General features: G+C 36.1%; 2 protein-coding genes and 1 long non-coding RNA gene across 3 annotated transcripts; 1 reads left to right on the top strand and 2 right to left on the bottom strand.

The window, feature by feature from the left end:
• Positions 1-1,429: 1,429 nt before the first annotated feature.
• LOC103858776 (class V chitinase) lies at positions 1,430-8,708 on the bottom strand. The gene is made up of 4 exons (XM_033286175.1): positions 8,485-8,708; positions 2,703-8,266; positions 1,966-2,355; positions 1,430-1,718 (listed from the first exon to the last, which is right to left on the bottom strand). Exons 2-4 carry the CDS (start codon positions 3,532-3,534, stop codon positions 1,675-1,677), a joined length of 1,266 nt encoding a protein of 421 aa, XP_033142066.1. The 5' UTR covers positions 3,535-8,266; positions 8,485-8,708; the 3' UTR covers positions 1,430-1,674.
• Positions 8,709-13,530: 4,822 nt separating this feature from the next.
• On the bottom strand, positions 13,531-14,209 carry LOC103828939. Its single transcript, XR_004455949.1, has 3 exons — positions 14,050-14,209; positions 13,751-13,868; positions 13,531-13,572 (listed from the first exon to the last, which is right to left on the bottom strand). It is a non-coding gene; the product is annotated as an uncharacterized LOC103828939 (long non-coding RNA).
• A 1,869-nt stretch (positions 14,210-16,078) lies between these two features.
• LOC103828938 (BRCT domain-containing protein At4g02110) lies at positions 16,079-22,157 on the top strand. Its single transcript, XM_009104573.3, has 10 exons — positions 16,079-16,294; positions 16,369-16,458; positions 16,541-16,645; positions 16,739-16,840; positions 16,916-17,000; positions 17,085-17,154; positions 17,251-17,295; positions 17,491-20,058; positions 20,233-20,449; positions 20,549-22,157. The coding sequence occupies exons 1-10, from the start codon at positions 16,214-16,216 to the stop codon at positions 20,840-20,842; spliced, it is 3,657 nt and encodes a 1,218-aa protein (XP_009102821.1). The 5' UTR covers positions 16,079-16,213; the 3' UTR covers positions 20,843-22,157.
• Positions 22,158-23,749: the final 1,592 nt, after the last annotated feature.

Below are 23,749 nucleotides of genomic sequence, written 5' to 3'. Positions count from 1 at the left end.
TTCAGACCTGACATTTCGAAAGGTGCATGAATGTGTGTGCTATAATATTATTGCTGCCCCATAACTCTGGTTCTGCTTTTATTCACTTTCCCATTGCGATTTTTGTCTTTTCTTTTCTCACTTTTTAAATTGATGCGAAACTTTTCGTGTCTTTGCATGCCACAAATAAAACAGCACATTCAGGGTCGCGCCTAGACTTGCGGGAACATGAGGCCATATAGAAATGAAAAACCAGTTCATCTAACCAAATTTGATGAAATAACAATATCGTCAACATTCTTAAATCAATGAAAAATCTGCGATAAAAATTAACATAGGTTTAATGTTTTGATAGCGAAATTTCTGTAAATATGAAGTGGAAAGAAAATAAGTTAGTTGTTCTATTGATGTGAGTACGAGTGACAAAAGAATTAGCATTACTTCTAAAACCATTATGTTTATATGTTTTGAACCTAATATTACTATGTATACATATCACTGTTCCCAATGATTTTTTAATAACTCAAGAATAAATCTCAGATCCAAACAGACCCAAAACTAATCTCATGGAGACGTGTGATCCACGGATAGGTTTGTGCACTGGGTGTTTAAATAGGCAGAAAACAATGATCAATATCTGTGTGGGAATGTCTAGAGACATCGTGAAGTAATTCTCTCCGGTGCAGGAAGGAGTCCGTCCTGGGCACGATGTTCCAGACCACGATGACAAATGAAGAAGAATTTAAAAGCACGTTTGCCTATATATTTTTAACAAAATTAGAAAGCTTGGTTACATTGTTTTACCAGACATAACACCTGCTTGCTAATGTTTTGTAAAAGAAAAAAAAAAACGTAATGTCTATTTATTTTCAAGAAAACAACAAGTTTGCTTCAATTGATTTCTTATAATTTCGCGAGGACTACATGGTGATCCCTTTACTACGGACTGGAGTGAAATCATTGTGATCATCTCACAGCTTTCATCGCAAAGTATGTCTGCCAACTCTCGGTTCATGCGATTTGGCAAGAACGAAATGCAAGAAGACATGATACTAATCCTACACCGCCGGAACATCTCTTTCGACAGCTTGATAAACAGGGAATCGTCTTTAATCTATTCACCATTTGCAGAATGGAAGATACCAAAAAGGGTTGCAAGTTTGGTTCTCTGCAACACATAAATCTCTGCCTCTGTCTTGACCACTCTACACGAACGATCGATCTATGTTTTTCGTCTTTGTAGCTAGAAGCAAAGAGTGCAGCAAGTTGCAAACACAAAATACTTTTTTTTTATTATGAATAAATTTACATTCTATTAAAAAAAAAAAAATTCTCAAACCTAAAACCCTTTTTCTGTAGAAGTAATTTTTTTTTAAAAAGTGTAACTCGCGCCACTTTCTGAAGTTGAACTCGATTTATACCACATTAGCTGCAGTTGTGAAAATCATAACTTAAACTCTGGCTGTATTTATAAGCAAACGTTTTTATACAAGAATATATAAGCACACAGTTTTATTTATTTTTACACGAAACACGCAAATGTCCTTGGCAAAACAAGGGAAAAAGATAAAACATACAAGTTTATTTTTGTCATAAGAAACAAAATAAGCAAACGTCTTTATATTTCTCACAATAAGATAAAGCGAACTTCTTTTATGCTTTAATTGTCCTGGTTGGAAACTCGTCTTAGATTATTTATTTTCCGGTGGTTGCGTCTGTAGTGTCCCATGCAAGCGATGCTGTATAAAACCCAACGTAAAAAAAAAAACTTATTGTTTTTCATACAAGATATAGATACAAATATTAATGAGAGAGTAGACCCTGAAAAGAGATGGATGAAATATGAAATATGTGCTTTCTTAAATATCAGACCAATCTTTACAGTATACTATTAATTAATTTCCACAGTTAACATATTCAAATTCAACCATATATATGAAACAAATAAGAGAATATTTTTTGAAAAAACTAGAATAAAAGACGAACCTGCACGAGAGAGACCGCCGTTATAGTCAGCTGCAAGATGCCACGAGAAGTAACCGATTAGACCATTTAGCTTAGCATACTTCACTTTGGACACAATACTCTGATTATCATCATATCCAATCCACGTGGTTCCGGCGTGGCAATAGAATCCGACCACCGCCGGATCATGATATGTCGCTGCTCCGCTAGACACAATATAGTCCTTTATCTCATCGTAGGTCACAGAACCGTCGGGTGTTATCGCCGCTCCATCAGTGGCTGCATCATAGCCATCAGCCTTGGGGTCTTCGAGTTTCCAGGCCCAACCACAGTATGAGAACCCTAAGACTGCCTTTTTAGCCGGAAGGTTAGCGTCAAGCCACTTACGCAACCCGGAGTCACCGCTAATACCTATATTATATTTGATTGTTATTCCTTTAATTTAATTCACAGCGAGTGTTTCGTATTATTCTATTCTATAATTTTGTTTCTGAATGCAAAATACCATGACAAATTGACAATATATATGCCAAAGTTTCTAAATAACTCTATCAAAGATCGCAAGTTTATTTAAAATACACAATTACTGTTTCATTTGCTCCTTGGACAATATATACATTTCTCCATAATGTTATCTTTCATGTTTTTTTTTTTGCTTTTTAGGTTTAAAACTAAAACCATTTTATCATGTAAATGCAAGTATTGACGCAAGGGAAAAATATATTCAGTTACGTCAGAGGTTTAGTGATGGTTTATACCTGCCGGGTTTGAAGGATCATACAGAGCAGCAGGTGGTCCGGTAACATCGGACCAAGCCGGTCCATAAAAGTCATAAGACATTATGTTAACAAAATCCAAATTATCGGCAATGGCCTGAACCGGGTATTGCACGGAGTTGTAATCGGGGGAGTAGTGAACCGCAGCGGTTAACAGCAAAGGAAGTAGACCGGTATTCTCCGACTCTTTCTCAACCGCTACACGCCATTCTTCAATAAGTTTCTTGAAGTTGGCCATCTCCACTATATTGCTCGGATATTCCCAAGCAAGATCGAGCCCGTGGAAACCGTACTCTCTAGCGACACTGATAGAAGAATCAATGAACGCTTTCCGGTTTTCGAGTGTCCTTGTCATGGAATCAAACAAGATTTTTTCTGCGTTTTTACCGCCTATCGACAAGAGGTATTGCAACTTGTTTGTCGTCGCTTCGTCGTTTTCTGTGAACTTGTAGAATTGGGGCAGGTTAATGGTGGAGATATCGACTTTGTGGCTACTACGGTCGATTTGAGCAAAGGCCCAGAAAAGGTGAGTGAAGACAGTTGAGTCAATGGTTGTGGTGTCGAATTTTTTTCCCGAATTCAGGTAATAGTATGAAGCTTTCACCAGGGGGGAGGATCGGAGCATCTCAACAGACATTTTGGTCGAGAGGGTCTTTAGCAAAATGCTTTGTGTGTTTGTTTGTTTCTTGTGTTTTGTAATGTGATAAAATAGAGGATAGTTTGGTTGCCTATTTATAAGGGTTTTCAAAAAATTAAAGTTATATATAGTATTACCATTGAATATGATTTTGTTATTGGCTAATTGCCCCTTCATGAAAAAATATTCAACAATTAGTCTTTCAAAAGCTAAAACCTCTTCTGATGATGTGAGTGACGTATTTATATTTACATGTTATATAGGATATCCTACTATAAACAGTGATCACACCATATATACATATTATGTTGACGGATAATTTATGGGAGATTCTTTATCTTATATTTCAAGTATATGAATTCAAATAAATTACCTTTAAGTGTTAGATAATTTCAATTAAGCTGATGTAAAAAAAAAAAAATGATAGCTTCAAAACGAATTTTCAGTTGATAAAAAACAAAAATAGTCTATGGTTTTTTATTAAAAAAAGTCTATGGTTAAGAACTTATTATACGGATAAAGAAAGACTAGGCTATATAGTAGACTATACATCTAACAAAGTCATTTTGTCATCTTCCTAACAAATTCATTTGTCTTGTTCAAAATGAAAAAAATTAGTTGATAAAAAAATAAATAAACTATATGGATAAGAGAAGAAAGATATAGTACGAGTTTACAATACATACTTACATTATATACCAAATTCATTTGTCATGTTCAACATGAAACTGTATTGCTTGCTACTTTATCAAACTATGTGGTTTAAATGGCCACATCACGCAACCTTTTAGTTAATTGAATGCCCTTTACAGTTTAACAAAAGAAAAATCATGATAGCTTTGGAGGGGGCTGCAGACGAGCATCCTAGCTAGTATAAACAGTGATCACACATACAGTGATCACACCATATCGATATTATGCTGGTGGATTTTGAAAGAAAACATAAATTATTTAGAAAAAAAAAATTATAATATACTTTTGTAAGTACATATAATATATGTTTTATGGAAGGAATTTACCCAAAAGCATTAATTCCTATTAATCGGATTAGAACTACTAATCGGCATAACTTGCATAATCTCGCTAGGAGTAAAAGACCACGATGGTGTTTTTGATAGATTGCTCGAAATTTTTGAAAAGGACAACTATACCAATAGATTGGCCAGTTTTCTCAATGTATTTGCAGAATTTTAAATGATTAAAGAAACAATTTAATATTCTTAATTTATCTTAGATCCAAGTATACGAGTCCGAATAATTGACTTAAATTGTTAGATAATTTTTGAATAATTTTAGTTAATCAATAATCTTGTTGTCAACAAAATATACGATAGCTAGGAATTAATATTTTCAATTGATAAAAGTTAAAATAGTCTACGGTTCAGAGAAGGATAAAGACTGACTAGGCAATAGTAGACTATACATTTAACAATATTATTTGACATGTTGTTGATGAAATTTTGTTGAAAAATATATGATAGCGCGAATTAATTTTTCAGTTGATAAAATTAAAATAGTCTCCGGTTAGGACAAGGAAAAAAAAATGACTAGGTTATTGTTAATTCTAGAAATGTTTTAAATCTCTGTGCTGCAGTAAAAATGTCAGCATTCATTGGTATGGTATATATTTTAAGATTAGAAAAACAATTTTTTAGAATAAGTATGTATTTTTAAATGGAAAATGAAATTAGGTTTTAAAACTACTATAAATATGAGTGTAAGAAAGAAAAAAAATATGAATGTAAGATTTTAAATTCATTCATTTACATAATAATATACAAACCCTAAATGAATATTAATTTTAATTTGTTTTTGCTCTTATAACTTTTAGGCTTTTTCGTATTTGTTTAACGTTTGTTCACAGCAGTTATAGTAAACTGTACATATCACAATTTTATTTGTCATGTTCAAAATGAAAAATTTAATTGACAACAAAAATTAAAATAGTCTACATACGGATAAGAAAGGAAAGATAAAAATATGCTTAAATTCTTAACTGAAAAAATAGTAAAATAGTTATATGTTAGGAAAAAAGAAAAGATAAAAGATACAAGGATATTGTAATAATTTTATTTTCATGGTTCAACATGAAAATTTAACTGAAAATAAATAGTCTATATATATGACAATTTTATTTGTCATGTTCAACGTGAAATTTATAATTGACAAAATTTGAAATAGTCTACGGTCGGGAGAAATAGTAAAAAAAAAAGACTAGGTTTTAGTAAACTATATATTCAATAATTTTATCTATCTACGTCTATCGAGCAATATGGCTTAGCTATTTTACATTTCAATAATTACAGGTATTAGATTACAGGGAATGAGCATATTTAATAATTAGTTAAACGAAATGTCCAATCGCGATACCTAATTATGCACATACGTAAACCTTTATATAAAAAGACTAGGTTTTCTTCTTAGTCTTCTTATATATATATTTTTTTTTCTGAATGTACATATATTAAAAGACTATGTTATACAAAAATAGAGACTACTCATACCATTTTTTTTTAATTGATGCTTTACATGTATTTTTTTTCAGTTAAATGATATTTAAAATTTTTATGCAAAAGGTTAAAATTATTTTGTATTTTTATCCATTTATCGCAGTGTAATTTTTTTATTGCTTGAATTGACTTTAGTTAATACTGTTTTATGAAAAAAAAAATTAAATAAAAATTTGTATTTTATTAATCAGTGTGAAAAATTCAAATATGAACTATTATTAAATAGAGGGAGTAGTATATGCTATATATCCAGCAGTTTCATTATCAATGTCTATTGATCTAATAATTAATCGGTTCACATTTTAATAATTAGTCATCAATATTATTAACTAGTGGTTTGCCCGCGCTTCGCGCGGGATTTTTATCATTTATACAATTTTATTGTGAACTTTGTTGTTGAATATAATTTTTTTTATTGTAAATTAACTATTGGAGCTGCTAGTGTTAAAGTTTATTTATTTTTATTTAGTAACTAATACTCGCCTCGAGGTGGTGCTAGTTGTGGATAAGGGAGAGTATATGCTGGGAACATGGTAGGGGTATTCAATGAAACCAACTAAAACCAAATCGAATCAAAATAGAAAAAGAGGTTTACGTTTGGTAATACCGAATATACCGAATGAATGTTACTTTAAAAAAAAACATGGTATATAGATATGATATGGTATATAACTGAGCAAACTGAATAAACCGACTAATTAATAGTAGTATAGTTATATGTAAGTTACATAAATATAATTAATAATATATACATAATTTATTTTATAGATATGATCTTCATAATTAAAATGTTGATTTTAGTAATTTAATATTTTGTTTTAAGTTAATCTTTTCCAATCTTTTTATCAAATTAAACAAAACATAATTTTTACCTTTTTGTTGAAAAATATATAATATTTTTTATTTAATAATATTATAGATCACTAATTTTCTTATTTTTATTCTATAAAAATATTATTATTATTAACTTAATATGTTTAATAATTATTTTAAATAGTAAAATAAAAAAATAAAAATATTCTATCTAAAACCCAAAATATCTTCATGTTTTATTAAAACCAATATCTACTCATATAAAGTAAATTCACAAAAGAATATTACTAAAGATAAATATATTTATGTTTTTTTGGTATAAACCCAAACAAACCAATAACCGATGGTGTATAAACCGAACCAGACCGAATTAGATATTGTTTTAGTATGATAGATTTTTTTATAAACTTAAATACCAGAAAACCGAAAAAACCTAACTGAGACAGAACCGGAATCTGAATTGAACACCTAGAATGTGGTTACCCTTTGAAGTTGAGTTATATTTTTTAATAATGTGTGATTGTATTGTGAATATCTTGAAAAAAAAAATTGGTTTAGTAAGTGGATTTATTTAAATATGAATGGAAGTAGTTGGACAATATATTTTATTTGTTGTTTACGTAAACGTGCATGGCGGCTTATTATAGCTGCATGTGCTTCAAATGAAGAAGACAAAATTTTAATTTGCTTAAAAGGTTGCATAGCTTCATTAGGAACCATTTATGATGTTTAGCTAGTTGTCTCTTGGCAGAAACAAAGTTTTTAAAAAGAAAACAACAACATTGTAGCTCACTACGTCTTGTGCTCAAGTCATATGGAAACTCGAGAACACCTCTTCAGAAGACGCTCGTATACTCAGCAGATTTGGAAGGGATTGACAAATAAACTGTGGCAGGAAATTATGATCTACGTTCGAGGGTTTGCCAAATGTGTGAAACATGGTAGGAACTTTTTTTGTGTCAAGAACTTAAAAAAGAAAACATTATGTTAGTGTCAAAAATAAACATTGTGCGTCTAGCTTACTCGGCTCGAGAGATATCCAATTGTGACACATACAACACTAAGACATGTGAAGTTCCGTTAACTGCCAGCTTAGACAAACCGAAATATGAAACATTAACCCTCATGTGTTTATCAAGTAATATTTTACTTGTGTGACTGCTTGAACATACCAGGTGTGAAGATACTCGAATCCTACACAAAACAATCATAAACCAACAAAATCAGATACCTCAAAATGGTAGGAACATAGATTGTAACACTTTGTTTTGTACTAAGGTTCACAAGACCTCTGGCTGCATCTTTAGCTATTTCTAACCGTTTAACCAAAGTAAGAGGCTTTAGAGAATGCATCCATAGCGTTTTTTGCCTCGTCTTGTGGATGCATATCTCTAGGATTTGTTCTCACCCCAAGCAAACTGGATACACATTTTGCTAATTCTCCATATAAGAGTTGTGGACTTGTGATGTATGACAGGTATGTAAATATGAGTATGTACCTTTTCGTTGCTCAAGAGGGTCGAAATGTAGATGCTTCTGCGTTGAATGAAAACGGAGGAGATAATGTTACATGCTCTCCTTGCAAGCTTCATTTGATGAATATAGTTGGGGACATGTGGATAAAAAAAGGTTTAATGAGAAGATGAGATTCTCATCTAATAAGATCCCAAAGAATAGGAACAAAACAAATTTATTTCACTTGCTTACTACTGGGTGATACCATAGGTTCCCAAATAAATCCATGTTTTAATGAGGAAAAAGTAAAATTTTACATTATATAATTCATATGTATGACCAATAATACCTTGTCGAAACTCATCTGAAATGTATTGATGAATGAATTCCCATTTTTTACTTATGGGCCACCTCTAACTTCAAGAGAGGAAGAATGTTAGGCTCATATTCGTAAGCACTTCAAGATATAAATGAAAGAAAACTTATAAATGGAACTCAAATCAGAACGTTTGATCTGCCGGATCACAAAATCGCACCTTCACTCATAGATAGTTTGCGTCTGGTGAAGCTGCTTTCTATTGTTAAACTATAATCTAATCTCTCCTTGATACATTTACATAAGTTAGTTATTTATGTTATTACACAAAGAGTTGTAACTCTTCAAGTTGTGTCCTTTAGTATAAAGGGTTGTGTCTCTTATACTTGTATTGATTCGATCTCTATATAAAGATCAATCATCTGTTGTAAACTTAATAACCGAATCTCAATAATACAAAAGTATTTTCAGAAAAGTTTATAAGCCTGAAACGTCTATCTTATTCTTTCTCTCGAACTCGTGTGTAACACACTGTGATCATTGTGTAACACAAGCGGTTGGTAAAAGATTAACATGGTATCAGAGCTTTACGTTTGAGAGGACAAAAAAAAAAAGCACTAGTAAGAGAAACACTTGGCGTGGAGAAAAGGAGGCTAGAGGATTTTGTCATACGATTTCGGAATCATTCGAAACGATGAAGAATCAAGTAATCCCCATATTTGATGGAGAGAAGTACGAGTTCTGGAGCATCAAGATGACAACCATTCTCAAGACCAGGAAGTTATGGTCTGTGGTTGAAGAAGGCGTAGCAGCCCCACCAGCACAAGTGGATGAAACCCCTGAAACAGCAAGGGCAAGATCGCTTAGAGAAGAAGCGATGATGAACGATACATTGGCTTTGCAAATCTTGCAAACTGCTGTATCGGATCATATATTCTCACGGATTGCAGCAGCATCAACATCCAAAGAGGCGTGGGATGCATTGAAGGAGGAGTATGAAGGCTCTCCTCAAGTTCGTTTGATTAAACTTCAAACATTGCGAAGGGAGTATGAGAATCTGAAGATGTATGAGAATGAAGACATTAAGGTCTTCACAGATAAGATAGTTGAATTGGCAAATCAATTAACTTATCATGGTGAACAGAAGTCAGATGTTCAACTCATACAAAAGATACTCATCTCTCTCCCAGCCAAGTTCGATAGCATAGTCAGTGTGTTGGAGCAAACAAGCGATTTGACTTCAACAAAGATGACAGAGTTGATCGGGATCTTGAAGGCTCATGAAGCAAGGCTGGCTGCAAGAGAAGAAAGCACCAGTGAAGGAGCATTCGATGCTCGTGTTAAACACAAAAATTCTGGTGTTACACAAGACAACTCAAAGCGCCAAGGAGGCAAGAAGTGGTGCGGTTTCTGCAAGAGAAACAACCACAATGAGAGCGAGTGTTGGAGGAAACAGAAGAAGGAAGATCCAAAGAAGGATCACAGAAGTAACAAGGAGTGTTACAATTGTGGCAAGTTAGGCCACTTTGCAAATCAGTGCTACTCAAAGAAGAAAGAGAAGGCACATGTGAGTCTCGAAGAAGATTCAAATGAAGATCACATGTTGTTCAGTGCGAGCGAAGCAGCAACAACAGTGATGGAAGATGTCTGGTTAGTAGACAGTGGAGCAACTAATCATATGACAAAGGAGGAGAGTTACTTCTCAAAGCTTGATAGGAGTATCAAGGTTCCAATAAAGATTGGAAATGGAAGCACAGTCATGACAGCCGGTAAAGGAGACATTACCGTCATGACCAAAGGTGGCAAGAAGACCATCAGAAATGTATTCTTGGTTCCGGGTTTGGCAAAAAATTTGTTGAGTGTTCCACAAATTGTTTCAAGCGGATACCGGGTGAGTTTCCAAGAGAAGAGATGCATCATAGATGATGCAAAAGGAAGGAGGATAATGGATATCCCAATGACTCACAAAAGCTATCGAATCAGGATGAGTTCGGCTCAGGTAGAAGAGGCCTTGAGCGCTAGTGAGCAAGGAAAGATGGAGACATGGCACAAGAGACTTGGTCATGTAGGCGACAAAAGGTTGCAACAAATGCAAGACAAAGACTTGGTAAAGGGATTACCAAAGTTTAAAGTCAAGAAGGAAGCATGTGAGGCGTGTAGACTTGGAAAGCAATCACGCAAAAGCTTCCCAAAGGAATCTCAAACTAAGACAAGAGAGAAGCTTGAGATTGTACATACGGATGTATGTGGGCCGATGCAGCACCAGTCTGTTGAGGAAGCCGATACTTTTTGCTATTCTTGGATGATCATACTCACATGTGTTGGGTATACTTCATGAAGCAAAAGTCAGAGACATTCTCACTGTTCAAGAAGTTCAAAGCAATGGTGGAGAAGCAGTCGGATTGTACCATCAAGACACTGAGATCAGATGGAGGTGGTGAGTTCACTTCACGAGAATTCAACCGGTTCTGTGAAGAAGAAGGAATCAATAAGCAAGTCACCTTGCCTTATTCACCGCAACAAAATGGTGCAGCGGAGCGCATGAATAGGACCTTGGTGGAGATGGCTAGATCTATGTTGGCAGAACAAGACTTACCGCTCAAGTTATGGGCAGAAGCGGTATACACTGCCTCATATCTTCAAAACCGTCTGCCATCAAAGGCAATAGAAGAAGATGTCACTCCTATAGAGAAGTGGTGTGGACACAAGCCAGATGTGTCACACATGAGAATGTTTGGTAGCATATGCTACATACATATCCCAAATCAAAAGAGGAGGAAGCTAGACGTCAAGGCAAAGCGTGGAGTCTTTGTTGGATATAGCAACCAATCCAAAGGCTATAGAGTTCTCATTTTGGAGAATGAGAAGATTGAAGTATCAAGAGATGTCGAGTTTGAAGAAGGAAAGAAGTGGGATTGGAAAAGGCAAGAAGAAGTGAGGAAGACATTGGAGTTGTCTATGGAAGACTCTCACTCGCCTGAGGATCAAACCGAAGGTGCATCCAGTCCTGAGGAACAAACCGAAGGTGCATCCAGTCCTGAGGAACAATTTGGAGGTACTTTCAGTCCTATTCCTTTTCAAAATGATGATCATGATACTAGTAGTGGAGATGAAGAAACTTCTGAGGCACCAAGGAAGTTCAAGTCCATGGTTGATATCATGGAAAGGGCACCGAGAGTAGAGCTTGATGAAGCGGCTCAAGCTATAGAAGCTTGTCTTCATGCAAATGAAGAACCATACACTTATGATGAAGCGTGTGGTACCAAGGAATGGAGAGAAGCAATGAATGAGGAGATAGCCATGATTGAGAAGAACAAGACGTGGGAACTAGTGGACAAGCCAAAGAAGAAGAATGTGATAAGTGTGAAGTGGATCTACAAGATCAAGACCGATGCAAACGGCAATCACATCAAGCACAAGGCGCGGCTAGTTGCAAGAGGGTTCTCTCAAGAGTATGGTGTTGACTACCTTGAGACGTTTGCTCCTGTCTCAAGACATGATACAATACGAGCCATACTTGCCTATGCGGCTCAGATGAAGTGGCAATTGTATCAGATGGATGTGAAGTCAGCCTTTCTCAATGGCGACCTCAAGGAAGAAGTGTATGTCACACAACCGCCTGGGTATGTGACACACGGAAAGGAACACAAGGTGTTAAGGCTACACAAAGCTTTATATGGTTTAAAGCAAGCCCCAAGGGCATGGTATGGAAGGATAGATTCATACTTTCTTCAAAACGGTTTTGAGAGGAGTATGAATGATGCGGCTTTATACATCATGAAGCAAGGAGGAGATGTGTTGATCGTGAGTCTATATGTGGATGATATAATCATCACAGGAAGCAACATTCAGAGCATCAACACATTCAAGGAGAACATGAAGAAAGAATTCGAGATGGTGGATCTTGGATTGTTGAACTACTTTCTTGGAATGGAAGTAATTCAAGACAATGGAGGCATATTTCTTTCACAAGAAAAGTATGCAAACAAACTTGTAGACAAGTTTGGGATGCGAGACAGCAAGAGTGTAAGCAACCCACTTACACCACAAGGAAAAGGAGTTGAGGATGACAAGGAGTATGGAGATCCGACTAAATATAGAAGCATCATTGGAGGGCTTTTGTACTTGTGTGCATCAAGACCTGATGTGATGTATGCAAGCGCCTATCTCTCAAGATACATGTCATCACCTCGCATGAAGCACTACCAAGAAGCCAAGAGGGTGTTAAGATATGTCAAAGGAACATCAAACTTTGGAGTGTACTTCACAAGCGTGAAAGAACCAAGACTTCTAGGCTACACGGACAGCGATTGAGGTGGTTCTAAGGAAGACAAGAAAAGCACTTCAGGTTATGTGTTTACTCTTGGATCAGCCATGTTTTGTTGGCAGTCAAGCAAGCAACAAACAGTGGCGCAATCTACGGCTGAAGCAGAGTACATAGCCGTGTGTGCAGCAGCAAATCAAGCAGTGTGGTTACAAAGACTATTTGGAGACTTTGGTCAGAAGTTTGAAGGAGGCATTCCGATCTTATGTGACAACAAATCAGCAATAGCAATTGGGAAGAATCCAGTGCAACACAGAAGGACGAAGCACATAGAGATCAAGTACCATTTCGTGAGGGAAGCTGAGCAAAAGGGAATCATTGAACTGAAGTATTGCAAAGGGGATGATCAACTCGCAGATATTCTCACAAAGGCATTGGGTGGTTCAGGATTTGAAGATCTAAGGAAGCAGCTTGGAGTCAAGTCGAGATATGATTAAGGAGGAGTGTTAAACTATAATCTAATATCTCCTTGATACATTTACATAAGTTAGTTATTTATGTTATTACACAAAGAGTTGTAACTCTTCAAGTTGTGTCCTTTAGTATAAAGGGTTGTGTCTCTTATACTTGTATTGATTCGATCTCTATATAAAGATCAATCATCTGTTGTAAACTTAATAACCGAATCTCAATAATACAAAAGTATTTTCAGAAAAGTTTATAAGCCTGAAACGTCTATCTTATTCTTTCTCTCGAACTCGTGTGTAACACACTGTGATCATTGTGTAACACAAGCGGTTGGTAAAAGATTAACATCTATGAGCTGTTACGATCGTTTAAGGCTCCAGAGTTCCTATCTGAAACACAAAACAAATCATCATCTTCATGAATGAGTAAAACGATCTGGTTTCCCAAATTCATCACACCTAAACGCAAATGATCATCATAGTCCCTAATATTATGAAGCTCCTAATTCAACAAAACAGAGAAACAATAATAAGAAGAAATTAAGACTGTGAAGGGAAGTAGAAATACCTTTCCATCAACCAGAACCGTATCAAAACTACCAGCTCTCCACTCTCTTAACATTGCGTCCCTCCCGTAAACGAAGCAGTCTTGTCACAACACTCTCCCTACAACAACCAGCCTTCAGCTAAAGGGGTATCAAAATTGGGAGTTAGACATTACCAGAGGGTTTGAGGGAGAAATTTTGGGATCTATGAGGTCATAGGTATGAAGGGATTTGGAAAGAGATCTCAGCCCGTATATAAATAATCATTGAGAGAGGTACAGAAAATAGCAAAGATGCATTGAAGAGGATGTAGTGGGTTTACTCGATTGAATGTAATAACTACAGAACCTTACTCTTGCGCCCCAAAGTGGAGGTGAAGCGGTACGGTTGTTATGTCGCAGAGCGTTGTTAGCCTCCGACCTCCGAGTATCACAGATTTGTTTCCGATTAGGTTTGGGTTGGGCCTGATATTAATACTTATATAAAACAGAAAAAGTGACAGGGTTATTAAGTTGTTAATAAACTAATTATAGCCCAATAAAAACTTAAGTCCAAACCAGCATGTGCGTAAAAGTCTAAAATGTCGGGAAAAAGAAGGTGGACACGTGTCCAATTTTAAAACACTCTCTGCTGAGGTGGCTGAAGGAGGAGAGTTTCTGTCCTACTTTATTAGTATATATTTAGAATCATTGTTATCTTTTGCCTCTATTACTACTTGGCATATTACACTTTTTGTCACTGGACACACCAAACTAAATAAAACTATTACTCACTCCGTTCCTAAATATAAGATGTTTATGAAAAAACACATATATTAAAAAAATTATTTTTTATCTTAAAAATATCAGTAAAATTATAAATTAATGATATTGAACCAGTTACGAAATAAATTATTAAATATGATTGGTTACACAGTTTTTAATAAATTAAAAGTTATCTAAAAAAATAAAAACATCTTCTATAATAGAACATCAAAATTCTCTAAAACATCTTATATTTAGGAACTGAAGGAGTATTACATTTGTTCATACTTTTTGATTATACGAGACCTTATTTCCACAATAGGCAGAACCCACTACTCTGAAATTCTGTATATATATGGTGACAGTTATAACTTATAACAGAACATACCCTTTTCTTTATATATGCATGTTACCAAAATATCTTTATAATAAAGTATGGTTCAAGTTTGTAACATATATATCCCCTGCATGATCATACAAGTTTATTTTATTCATTAGACATATTAATTTCGTTTGATTCAACCAGATGCCATCTGAAAGATTAAATAACTTTTAGAACAAAACGATATTTAACTAACCATATATTGATATAAAAAAATCTAACCAGATCTTGATACCGAACCCAGATAAAACATTATTGTGTTAAACTAATTTATTGTGTTTTTGCCGATTCTATTGCTTTATAATAAATATTTCTAGATATGTAATTTTATTTTTAATTTGGATATTCTTTCAATTCACGGATTAGTTCTGATTCATTTTCGGTCTTATTCCTTACATAACTATAAGATTCAGTTATTTATGAATTAGATTTGGTTTTGATTTAGTTTTTTTCCAGAAATATTTGTTCAAAACTATACAATATCTTATATAAAAGTTCATATAAATTTTTTATTCATTCCGAAATAATCCACGCTTTCAAGCACGGGTCAAAATCTAGTATATATTAAGATTAGATGGTTGGCTGAATCAACTAAAATCAATTTTCCAAACCGAGCTTAATTATATATGTCATATGCGGTTTGTTCATCTTACCTTTCATAAATCATAAGTCTTCTAAGTTCTTAACTTCTATATAGACAACATGAATTATTAATATGTATGGTTAAGTAATATTAAACTATCTGACTATTTTAATATAGAGAAATTGCCACAAATACCAAATTCATGGTATAACTTTTCATGTTTGCACAAACTACTATTCATGATACCATTTTTCATGTTTACACAAACCAATGTTATTTTCACTTTTAGTGAAAGATACAATACATTTATACCATTAGGATTTACTAATTTAGATTTAGGGTTTATAGTTGAAAGGTGGAGTATGTTTTTTAAATATGAAATTTAGGATTCTAATAAATATATAAATAAATACTTAGAAAATATAATTATTTTAAAAGAAAATAGTTTTAAACATAATTTTTGATTTTCAAAAAGAAATTTTGAAAAAAAAAATTCAAAAAAAGTTTATTCAAATTGGAAAACGTAGAATTCGAAAACATAAAAAAACATATTATTTTTATTATTTTATTATTTTAAATGATTATTTATCCACTTTCCCAATTTTAAAGTAACTCTTGTGTAAACGTCGCCAGTTTTGCTTTCTCCCGCCGAATCATAATTTTTTTCAATTTCGCCCAAAATTAAAAGCTTCCTCGAGACTCTCTCTCTCTGTTCAAATCCTATCTTCGATTTCTGCACACTGAAACCCTAATTTCACACAGAGCAAAGAAAGTGAAGATGGAGTCGGGTCTTCCTTGCATGACGTTCTCGGGTGTTCGATTCGCCCTCGTCGGATTCAATCCCACCGATGCGAACACGGTAATTTCTCTATCTCCATTTCAAGGGTTTCTGATTGATCCATTTTTGTTAATTATGCTGTAATCTCACTACAGGTACGATCGAAGCTTATGAGTGGCGGTGGTGTTGATGCTGGCCAATACAGTCAAGAGTACACTCACCTCATTGTAGACAAGCTTGTTTATGTAAGTCTTTAAGTTCTCTATTAACTATTATCCTGTGTTGTTGGCAAAGTTCTAATCTTTTTTGGGGGATACATCTAATTAGGATGATCCGGTTTGTGTCGCTGCTCGAAGCAGTGGGAAAGTGGTTGTCACTGGTTCGTGGGTTCATCACAGTTTCGACGCTGGAATGCTTATTGATGCCAATTCGGTCAGTATCTGTCGATGATTAGTCAGATATTTTATTTAGTGATAATGTTAATTGAAGGGTTTTTATCTTTTTGTTTGTTGAATAATTTGGCAGGTTCTGTATACGCCTCTTAGAGAGTTGGACGGGATTCCAGGTGCCAAAAGCTTAATTGTGTGCTTGACTGGGTACCAACGTCAAGATAGAGAAGACATTATGGTGTGTTCTTCTTCACCTTTGTTGTGTGGGGTTTGGCTTAATGTGATTTATCTAATGAAAGTTGTTTTTCGCTAGACAATGGTTGATTTGATGGGTGGGCAGTTCTCGAAGCCGCTTGTTGCTAACCGAGTCACCCATCTTATATGCTACAAGTTTGAGGGTAACAGACATTGGCGTTATGTGTTCTCTTCTTTTGGGTGAAATAGGGAATAAACATTTGATTGGAGTCTTTCTTTCTTGTCAGGAGAAAAGTATGAGCTAGCTAAGCGAATGAAGAGGATTAAGTTAGTGAACCACCGGTGGTTAGAGGACTGGTGAGAGACATTCATGAGTTTTCTTCTTACTTTTTTCCTTTTTTTGGTTGGTTAATGGCGATGATGATTCTTACAGTATGTTTTTCTTATTTTCAGCTTAAAGAATTGGAAGCTCCTTCCTGAGGTTGACTACGAGATAAGGTAAATTTTCAACACATCTATATCTATCCCAAAATGGCAATTCTACAAAGTCGGCATAGTCTCTCTTATTCATCAAAAGAAATGGGTTTTATGGACCATGCTCATTTCAGTTTGATTTGTAAGTTACTATTCAGGTTATGTAAATATGAGAAATAAATACTCCTAGTATAAAATGACCATTTTCTCTTTTCTCAGTGGCCATGAGCTGGAGATGATGGAGGCTTCAGCTCGGGATTCTGAGGACGAAGCAGAAGATGCCTCTGCAAAGCGTGCGAACACCAGTCCTCTTGGTCTTAGGGTCAGTGCTGTGTCTGCAGTTGAAATGTCGAAGTCGAGAGGAAAAGATATCCCGGTTGTTCAAACAAATTTAGACGAACAGGGTGGTTCATCACGATGCAATACGTCGAAAGAGGATTGGTTAACTCCGAAGAAGATGGAAGCCACGGTCTCTACTGATCCAGTTACTGCTCAGCAGAGCGCAGGCACATTTCAGAATACTTCTACTTATGCGTCCCCTGTTCCAGTCAACAAGGCTTCTGAGAGGGGGATGGGCAAAATGGAGACTGATGACTTAACACCTATTAACGTGAGTATCAGAAGGCATTCTTCTCTAGCCACTTATTCAAGGAAAACGCTTCAGAGATCATCAGAAACAAGTACCTTGGGAAACGAGTCAAGTTGCCAAAACGGTACCTTAAGAATGGATGACAGGGCCCTAAAAGCTTCGACTGCCTTTAACATCTCTGCATCAAAGTCAAGTTCTTCCGTGGAAAGAAAAACACTCTTTGAGGATCTTGATAAGACTGATACGTTGCATGGCGAGGAGTCCACTCCGTTGTTGCCTCAGGTGAAACTTACAGATGGTTCTGTCAGTAGCAAAGGTTCACCACCTGCTATGTCAACTGCGGAGAATATTATTTCCAAGTGCGCACCGGATGAGATACCGGAGAGATCATCGATTGAGCCAATGGTGGGGAATATGTTGTTGCAGGAACCAAGATCAGGTTCACCAAAACAAAACCTTAAGGTTGTGCCAAACATCAATGACAACACTGAAGGTGAGGAAGTTGCACACAAGTTGGATGTGAGTGATTCAGCAACTAGGCTATGCAGTTCAAGTGTTGTGTTAAAGGAAGCTGATACTTGGACTGCAGAGATTTTAAAGGGTGGATTAGATGAAAGATCCGTAGCGGAGCCTGTGATGATGAGATCTAGCACCTCTCCTGTAGAAACAGAGCCGCCTAAGAAGAAAACAGCTCCAAGAAAGAGTCTAGGCACCAGAGGCAGGAAAAAGAACCCCATTAGCCAAAAGGGATCTATTTACTTGAGCGAACCTACCCCAAAGGACGAGCACAGTGATGGTCTAATCAAAGGAAACGTTTCGGAGCTGGCGACAGATGATAGCAATCAGAAAGAGATACCAAGTCCTGTCCTAAATGCTGAGGCTGTGCCAGAAATGGCGAAAGGTAGTGTCTCAGAGTCTGAAGCCCTTGATAGAATTGACTCTGATAAGCAGCAGGTTAAGACCCCGGAGGAAGCTGGTGCAGAGGTGGAAATTAAAATGCTAGAATCAGAGCTTGCTGAAGTTCCAACTAAAGATCCAAGTGATGGTGCATTACAGTTAGAGATCAGTAAGAGTATAAATGAACGCATGAGTGAGAAGAAAGGAAGTTCGTCTAGAGCTGAAGCAGCAGATTCTGGTGTCAAGAAGACCAAAAAATCTAGAAAAGAAGATGACGCCAAAGCAAACGATACTGTGATGGAAGATATTACAGTATTGGAAAATGAATCTGGGAAGGTCAGTTCTGGTGGAGATCAAAGCCCAGCTGCAGGAGACACATCAGTAAGAACTGGCGCTGAAACTAAGGATCCAAGCGATGCTGCAGTGCAACCAGGGGTTGATAAGGATAATGGTAAACGCAGGAAGGAGGCCACTGTTGGAAAAACCCGGCTTCAAAGTGGGAAGAAAAGAAGTTCTTCTGCAGTCGAATCTGATAAGGCCAATGTCAAAAAGACAAAAAAATCTAAAACAGACGATGAGACTGAAGCAAACGATACTGTGATGAATGATACAGTGATGAACTCTGCAGAAGTGAAAGAGGATGCAGCAGTGGATAAGAAACCTGAGGATGTCAGTTCTGATAGAACCCAAAGCCCTATTGCAAGGAAACCATTAACAAGAAAGGAGACAGCAGCGAAGGATCTAAGTAATGCTGCCATGCAATTGGAGGTTCCTAAGAATAAGCGTAAAAACAGAAAGGAGCCTGCTGTAGAAAGAAGTAGCCTTCAAAGTGGAGAGAAAGAAAGTTCTTCTACAGTTGAAGTAGGATCATCAAGTGTCAAGAAGTCTAAAAAATCTAAAAAGGAACGTGGCGCTAAAGCATCCGACACTGTGATGAAAGACATAGAGGACAACTCTGCAGAAGAGAAGGAGAGCACTGAAGTGGATAACAAATCTGGACCTGGTATAGACAAACGCCCAAAAAAGAAAGCTGCAAAGACTGCTAAAACGGGTGCAAAGACTGCTAAAGAGTCTAAGCAGCTTAGTTCTAGTAAAAAAGCTTTACAGGAGCAAAGACAGGAACCCAAGCATTTTATAGTCAGTGGTCCTAAGGTCCAGAGAAAGGAGTATCAGAAGATCCTTAGGCTTTTAAATGGCAAATGCTGCAGGGATTCTCATCAGTGGTCTTATCAAGCTACACACTTCATTGCTCCTGAAATCCGTAGGACTGAAAAGTTCTTCGCTGCTGCTGCTTCTGGAAGGTACAAATTAATCCTTTAAATCAACTTGTTTATTGATCTCTTCAGCCCTATACATCCTCTTTATTGTGTCACACACTAAGACCTTTTGATAAGGATTTTCAAACAGTTTGCTAGATTTTATTTTGATAGGAACTGTTTCCTTACATCTTTTACTCATCACTTTGTTTAATGCAGTTGGATTCTGAAGACTGATTATGTGGCTGATTCAAAGGAAGCTGGGAAGCTACTACCAGAGGAGCCTTATGAATGGCACGGTACTGGTCTTAGCGCTGACGGTTCAATAAGCCTTGAGTCCCCAAGGAAATGGCGGCTCGTCAAGGAGCAAACAGGACATGGTGCTTTACATGGATTGCGCGTTGTTGTATACGGTGACTGCGCCGTCCCTTCATTGGTAAGTAACACCACAATACTGATGACACAGTTGAACACTAGAGGAACGTTTGTTCTTGGTTCTTGGATGTCTTTAATTTTTGTCTCTCACTCTGATCAGGATACGTTGAAGCGAGCTGTGAAAGCTGGGGATGGTACCATACTAGCAACCGCACCGCCTTACACGCGTTTCTTGAATCAGAACACTGATTTTGCGTTGATAAGTCCTGGGATGCCACGCGATAACGTCTGGGTACAGGAGTTCATACGCCATGAGATACCTTGTGTAGTCGCGGATTACATTGTGGAGTACGTTTGCAAACCTGGATATGCACTTGACAAGCACGTGCTCTACAATACAAACGCATGGGCAGAAAGGTCTTTCAATAAGCTTCAGCGTAGTGCTGAAGACTGAAGAGGAAGAAGTAGAAGATTAGCTGTTGCCTCTTCACATGATGTAAACAATGTTGCTTGTGAGTCACGGACTATGATAACACCTTTGTAAACCCAAATCTTCCCTTTCTCACAAACTCTATGGAAAATAACATTAATAATAATAATAATGTTTATTCATTGTTTAAAAATTCAAGCAACACGGCAGTTATACTGATCTCACTGCCTGCAGCAGCTTCTTGGCCGAGAAACTTAGAGCATGTGGATTCATGGGTTTCTCATGCTTAGTTTATTGTATTAGTAATTTAAAATAATTAAATCATCTATTAAAAATAAAATGCTTCAAAGTGACATGTATCCTTAAAATAAAGACATGTGTAACAATAGTTTCTCAACATTTTTAAAATACTCTCATATAATCTTCTACACTCTTTTACTAATTTTGATTACTTTTTCTGGTAAGAGAAGAGTTCACCACTAATGTTGTCTCTAGCGTAGTAATAATTTGGTTCGTGTGGTTGAAGAATTTCTGATGTCATGTCTTTGAGCATAATACCACCAACACGTCTGTCTTTTGGTTTATTCACAGATTTATCTTGTACACAACAAAGTCTGATATGTAAGCATCTCAATTGTTTGTTGAAATGGATACAAATCAGACTATGCTGCATACAAAATAGTCGTGTTAGTGGTAATCCTAAAAACCAGGACAGCTGAAATTCCTCAGCCAGAAGAACCAAACTATTACTACGCTAAGTTTCTGTACAGAATCATCCCAATACCTCAAACGCTGGATGATTCTGGTTGTTGGGTTCACTCCATGTTCTCCATGCACTGTTATATAATAAATATATCAAACGCATTAACTATTTAGTTTTTTTTTTAATCACTTTTGTATTGGTAATGATTAGTTAGTTTTATAAAGCCGAGAGGACTATCGCCACGGTGTGAGTGACAAAACTTGATAGTTTGAAGCTCTGTTATGGTCTTAAGCATAGTAGTTTCGAACAAAGAGAGATTCTTTAGTTTCTTACCTTGTAAACGTCGGCCGAGTTCGTGATATCTTTTTTATGAACTGAGTGTGGGAGATATCTTCCGCTCTATTATCTTCTTCCATAGACTTAAAGCGCATTCTCTCGTCACCATCAACATTGCTTTGCCCTGACCTTGATGGTAAAACAGGACTAGTAGGGCGGCTCTCAGGTTGCGATGAGCTAGTGCGTGTTCGGTCCTCGCAGAACCTGGCTTCGTCAGAGCCTTCAGACATGGGAGAGTATTGTAATGGCAAGTCATCTCTGTGTTATCACTAGAAATATTTATGAAAAAAAATCTCTTAAAAGAAAAGAAGAAAAACTCAAGATTAGGGATTGTTATATACTTGATTTAGGCATTTTACATCCACTTAAAGACCATTCAATTATATATATAATCACATATATTTGCAAAACTTTATGCAAACATGATGTGAAGAAGAAGATGACAAAAACTATTGAGGAAAGTAATGGTAATGGAGATAACGTTTTAACTAACTAAGTAGAAAACAATCTTAACATAAGAGACGACGCTGCAGCAGCTTCTTCACTGAGAAACTTAACGTTGTTGTACTTGTAATAGTTATATTCTTGTGGTCGAGGAATTTCCGCCGTCCTGATTTTGAGCCTTGTCACCAACATGTCTATTCTCAGCTTTATCATGTATACAACCAAGTTCATTGTATGCATACAGATCGAACTTTGTTGTGCCCAAGATGAAGCTGCGAATAGACCAAGCCACGATCTGGTGGTGGTATTAATAATGTTCAAAAGCAGGATAGCCGATTTTTTTCTCAAACACAATTAACAAACTATTACTAGGCTATCATCTCAATTTTTCAAACACTGTATACTGTTTGAGAGGCAGTTTCGTTCACTCCATGCATGTTACTTTATGAATATACCAAATGCGTTCTTTTCAAATGACTTGTTATTAGAAAAGATATCAATATTGTAATGGTACGTACGAGTAGTTACTATTACAAAGCTGAGAAGACTACCGCCACGGTGTGATTGATAATTTGCTGCTCTGTAATGGAATATACTCTTAAGCATAGTCATCCCAAAGCTATAAACATCGGATTTCTCCAACATTGAATCGCCCCCGCTGATCCTTGGAGCCTTGTTGAACAATACGGTATATACTCTCAAGCATATCAACCCCAAAGCTATATACATCAGATGTCTCCAACATTGTATATTTCTAATACAATGTCGGACAAATCAGACGTGTATAGCTTCGGGGTTGATATGCTTGAGAGTATATTCTGTTTTGCTCAACAAGGCTCCAATAATCAGCAGGGGCTCTGATACCGTGCTGTAAATTGCAAGAAATTGAAAGCTGTCTTCATCACTTTGTTGTTCACTCTAGTTCAAGAATAAGGGAAAACGTTTTTATACATAGAAAAGATGGGAGAAACTGTTTTTTTTTTTTCACATATATTACACACAACATCCCATAGCACATATTTATACAAGAAAAAACAGCATAGTAATCTCTGTATTCTCCACTCGTTACCCATACTACTAATTCTAGACTTTTAGACTAACATATCAAGCAAACACAAGGACTTTTATGTTTTATCTTAACCAAGTCAACTGTAAGTTCTAGCAACTCCCTTCACTTCACTTGTTACTCCTTCTCAGTTCCCTCCTTTTGTGCCTTTTGGTTTGAGATCATTCAACTGTCTCTCTGCACTGATGAACAAAGCATCTATCTCCATACCCTATGTGTTTTTAACCATCAATTTTTGTCTCTCTGAGTCTGACCCTACTGAACAATGCCTCTATCTCCATACCCTATTTCTTCTGACCATCAACTGTCCCCTAGTGAAACATTATTACTCTGTTTCCTCAACTACTTTGGGATTGAAGTACATGGTCCACTTTCATTGTTT

This window comes from Brassica rapa, chromosome A03 (genome assembly GCF_000309985.2).
Source record: "Brassica rapa cultivar Chiifu-401-42 chromosome A03, CAAS_Brap_v3.01, whole genome shotgun sequence".
In the NCBI taxonomy this organism is placed as follows: domain Eukaryota; kingdom Viridiplantae; phylum Streptophyta; class Magnoliopsida; order Brassicales; family Brassicaceae; genus Brassica; species Brassica rapa.
This window is presented reverse-complemented; position numbering and strand designations above follow the sequence as displayed.

Coding starts and splice junctions, on each gene's coding strand:
- LOC103858776 (XM_033286175.1), bottom strand. CDS start 3,534: ATGAAGGGGCAATTAGCCAATAACAAAATCATATTCAATGGTAATACT. Junction 2,356..2,702: donor TGATCCTTCAAACCCGGCAG/GTATAAACCATC, acceptor AATATAATATAG/GTATTAGCGGTGACTCCGGG. Junction 1,719..1,965: donor CGGCGGTCTCTCTCGTGCAG/GTTCGTCTTTTA, acceptor GGTTTTATACAG/CATCGCTTGCATGGGACACT.
- LOC103828938 (XM_009104573.3), top strand. CDS start 16,214: ATGGAGTCGGGTCTTCCTTGCATGACGTTCTCGGGTGTTCGATTCGCC. Junction 16,295..16,368: donor ATCCCACCGATGCGAACACG/GTAATTTCTCTA, acceptor ATCTCACTACAG/GTACGATCGAAGCTTATGAG. Junction 16,459..16,540: donor TTGTAGACAAGCTTGTTTAT/GTAAGTCTTTAA, acceptor ACATCTAATTAG/GATGATCCGGTTTGTGTCGC.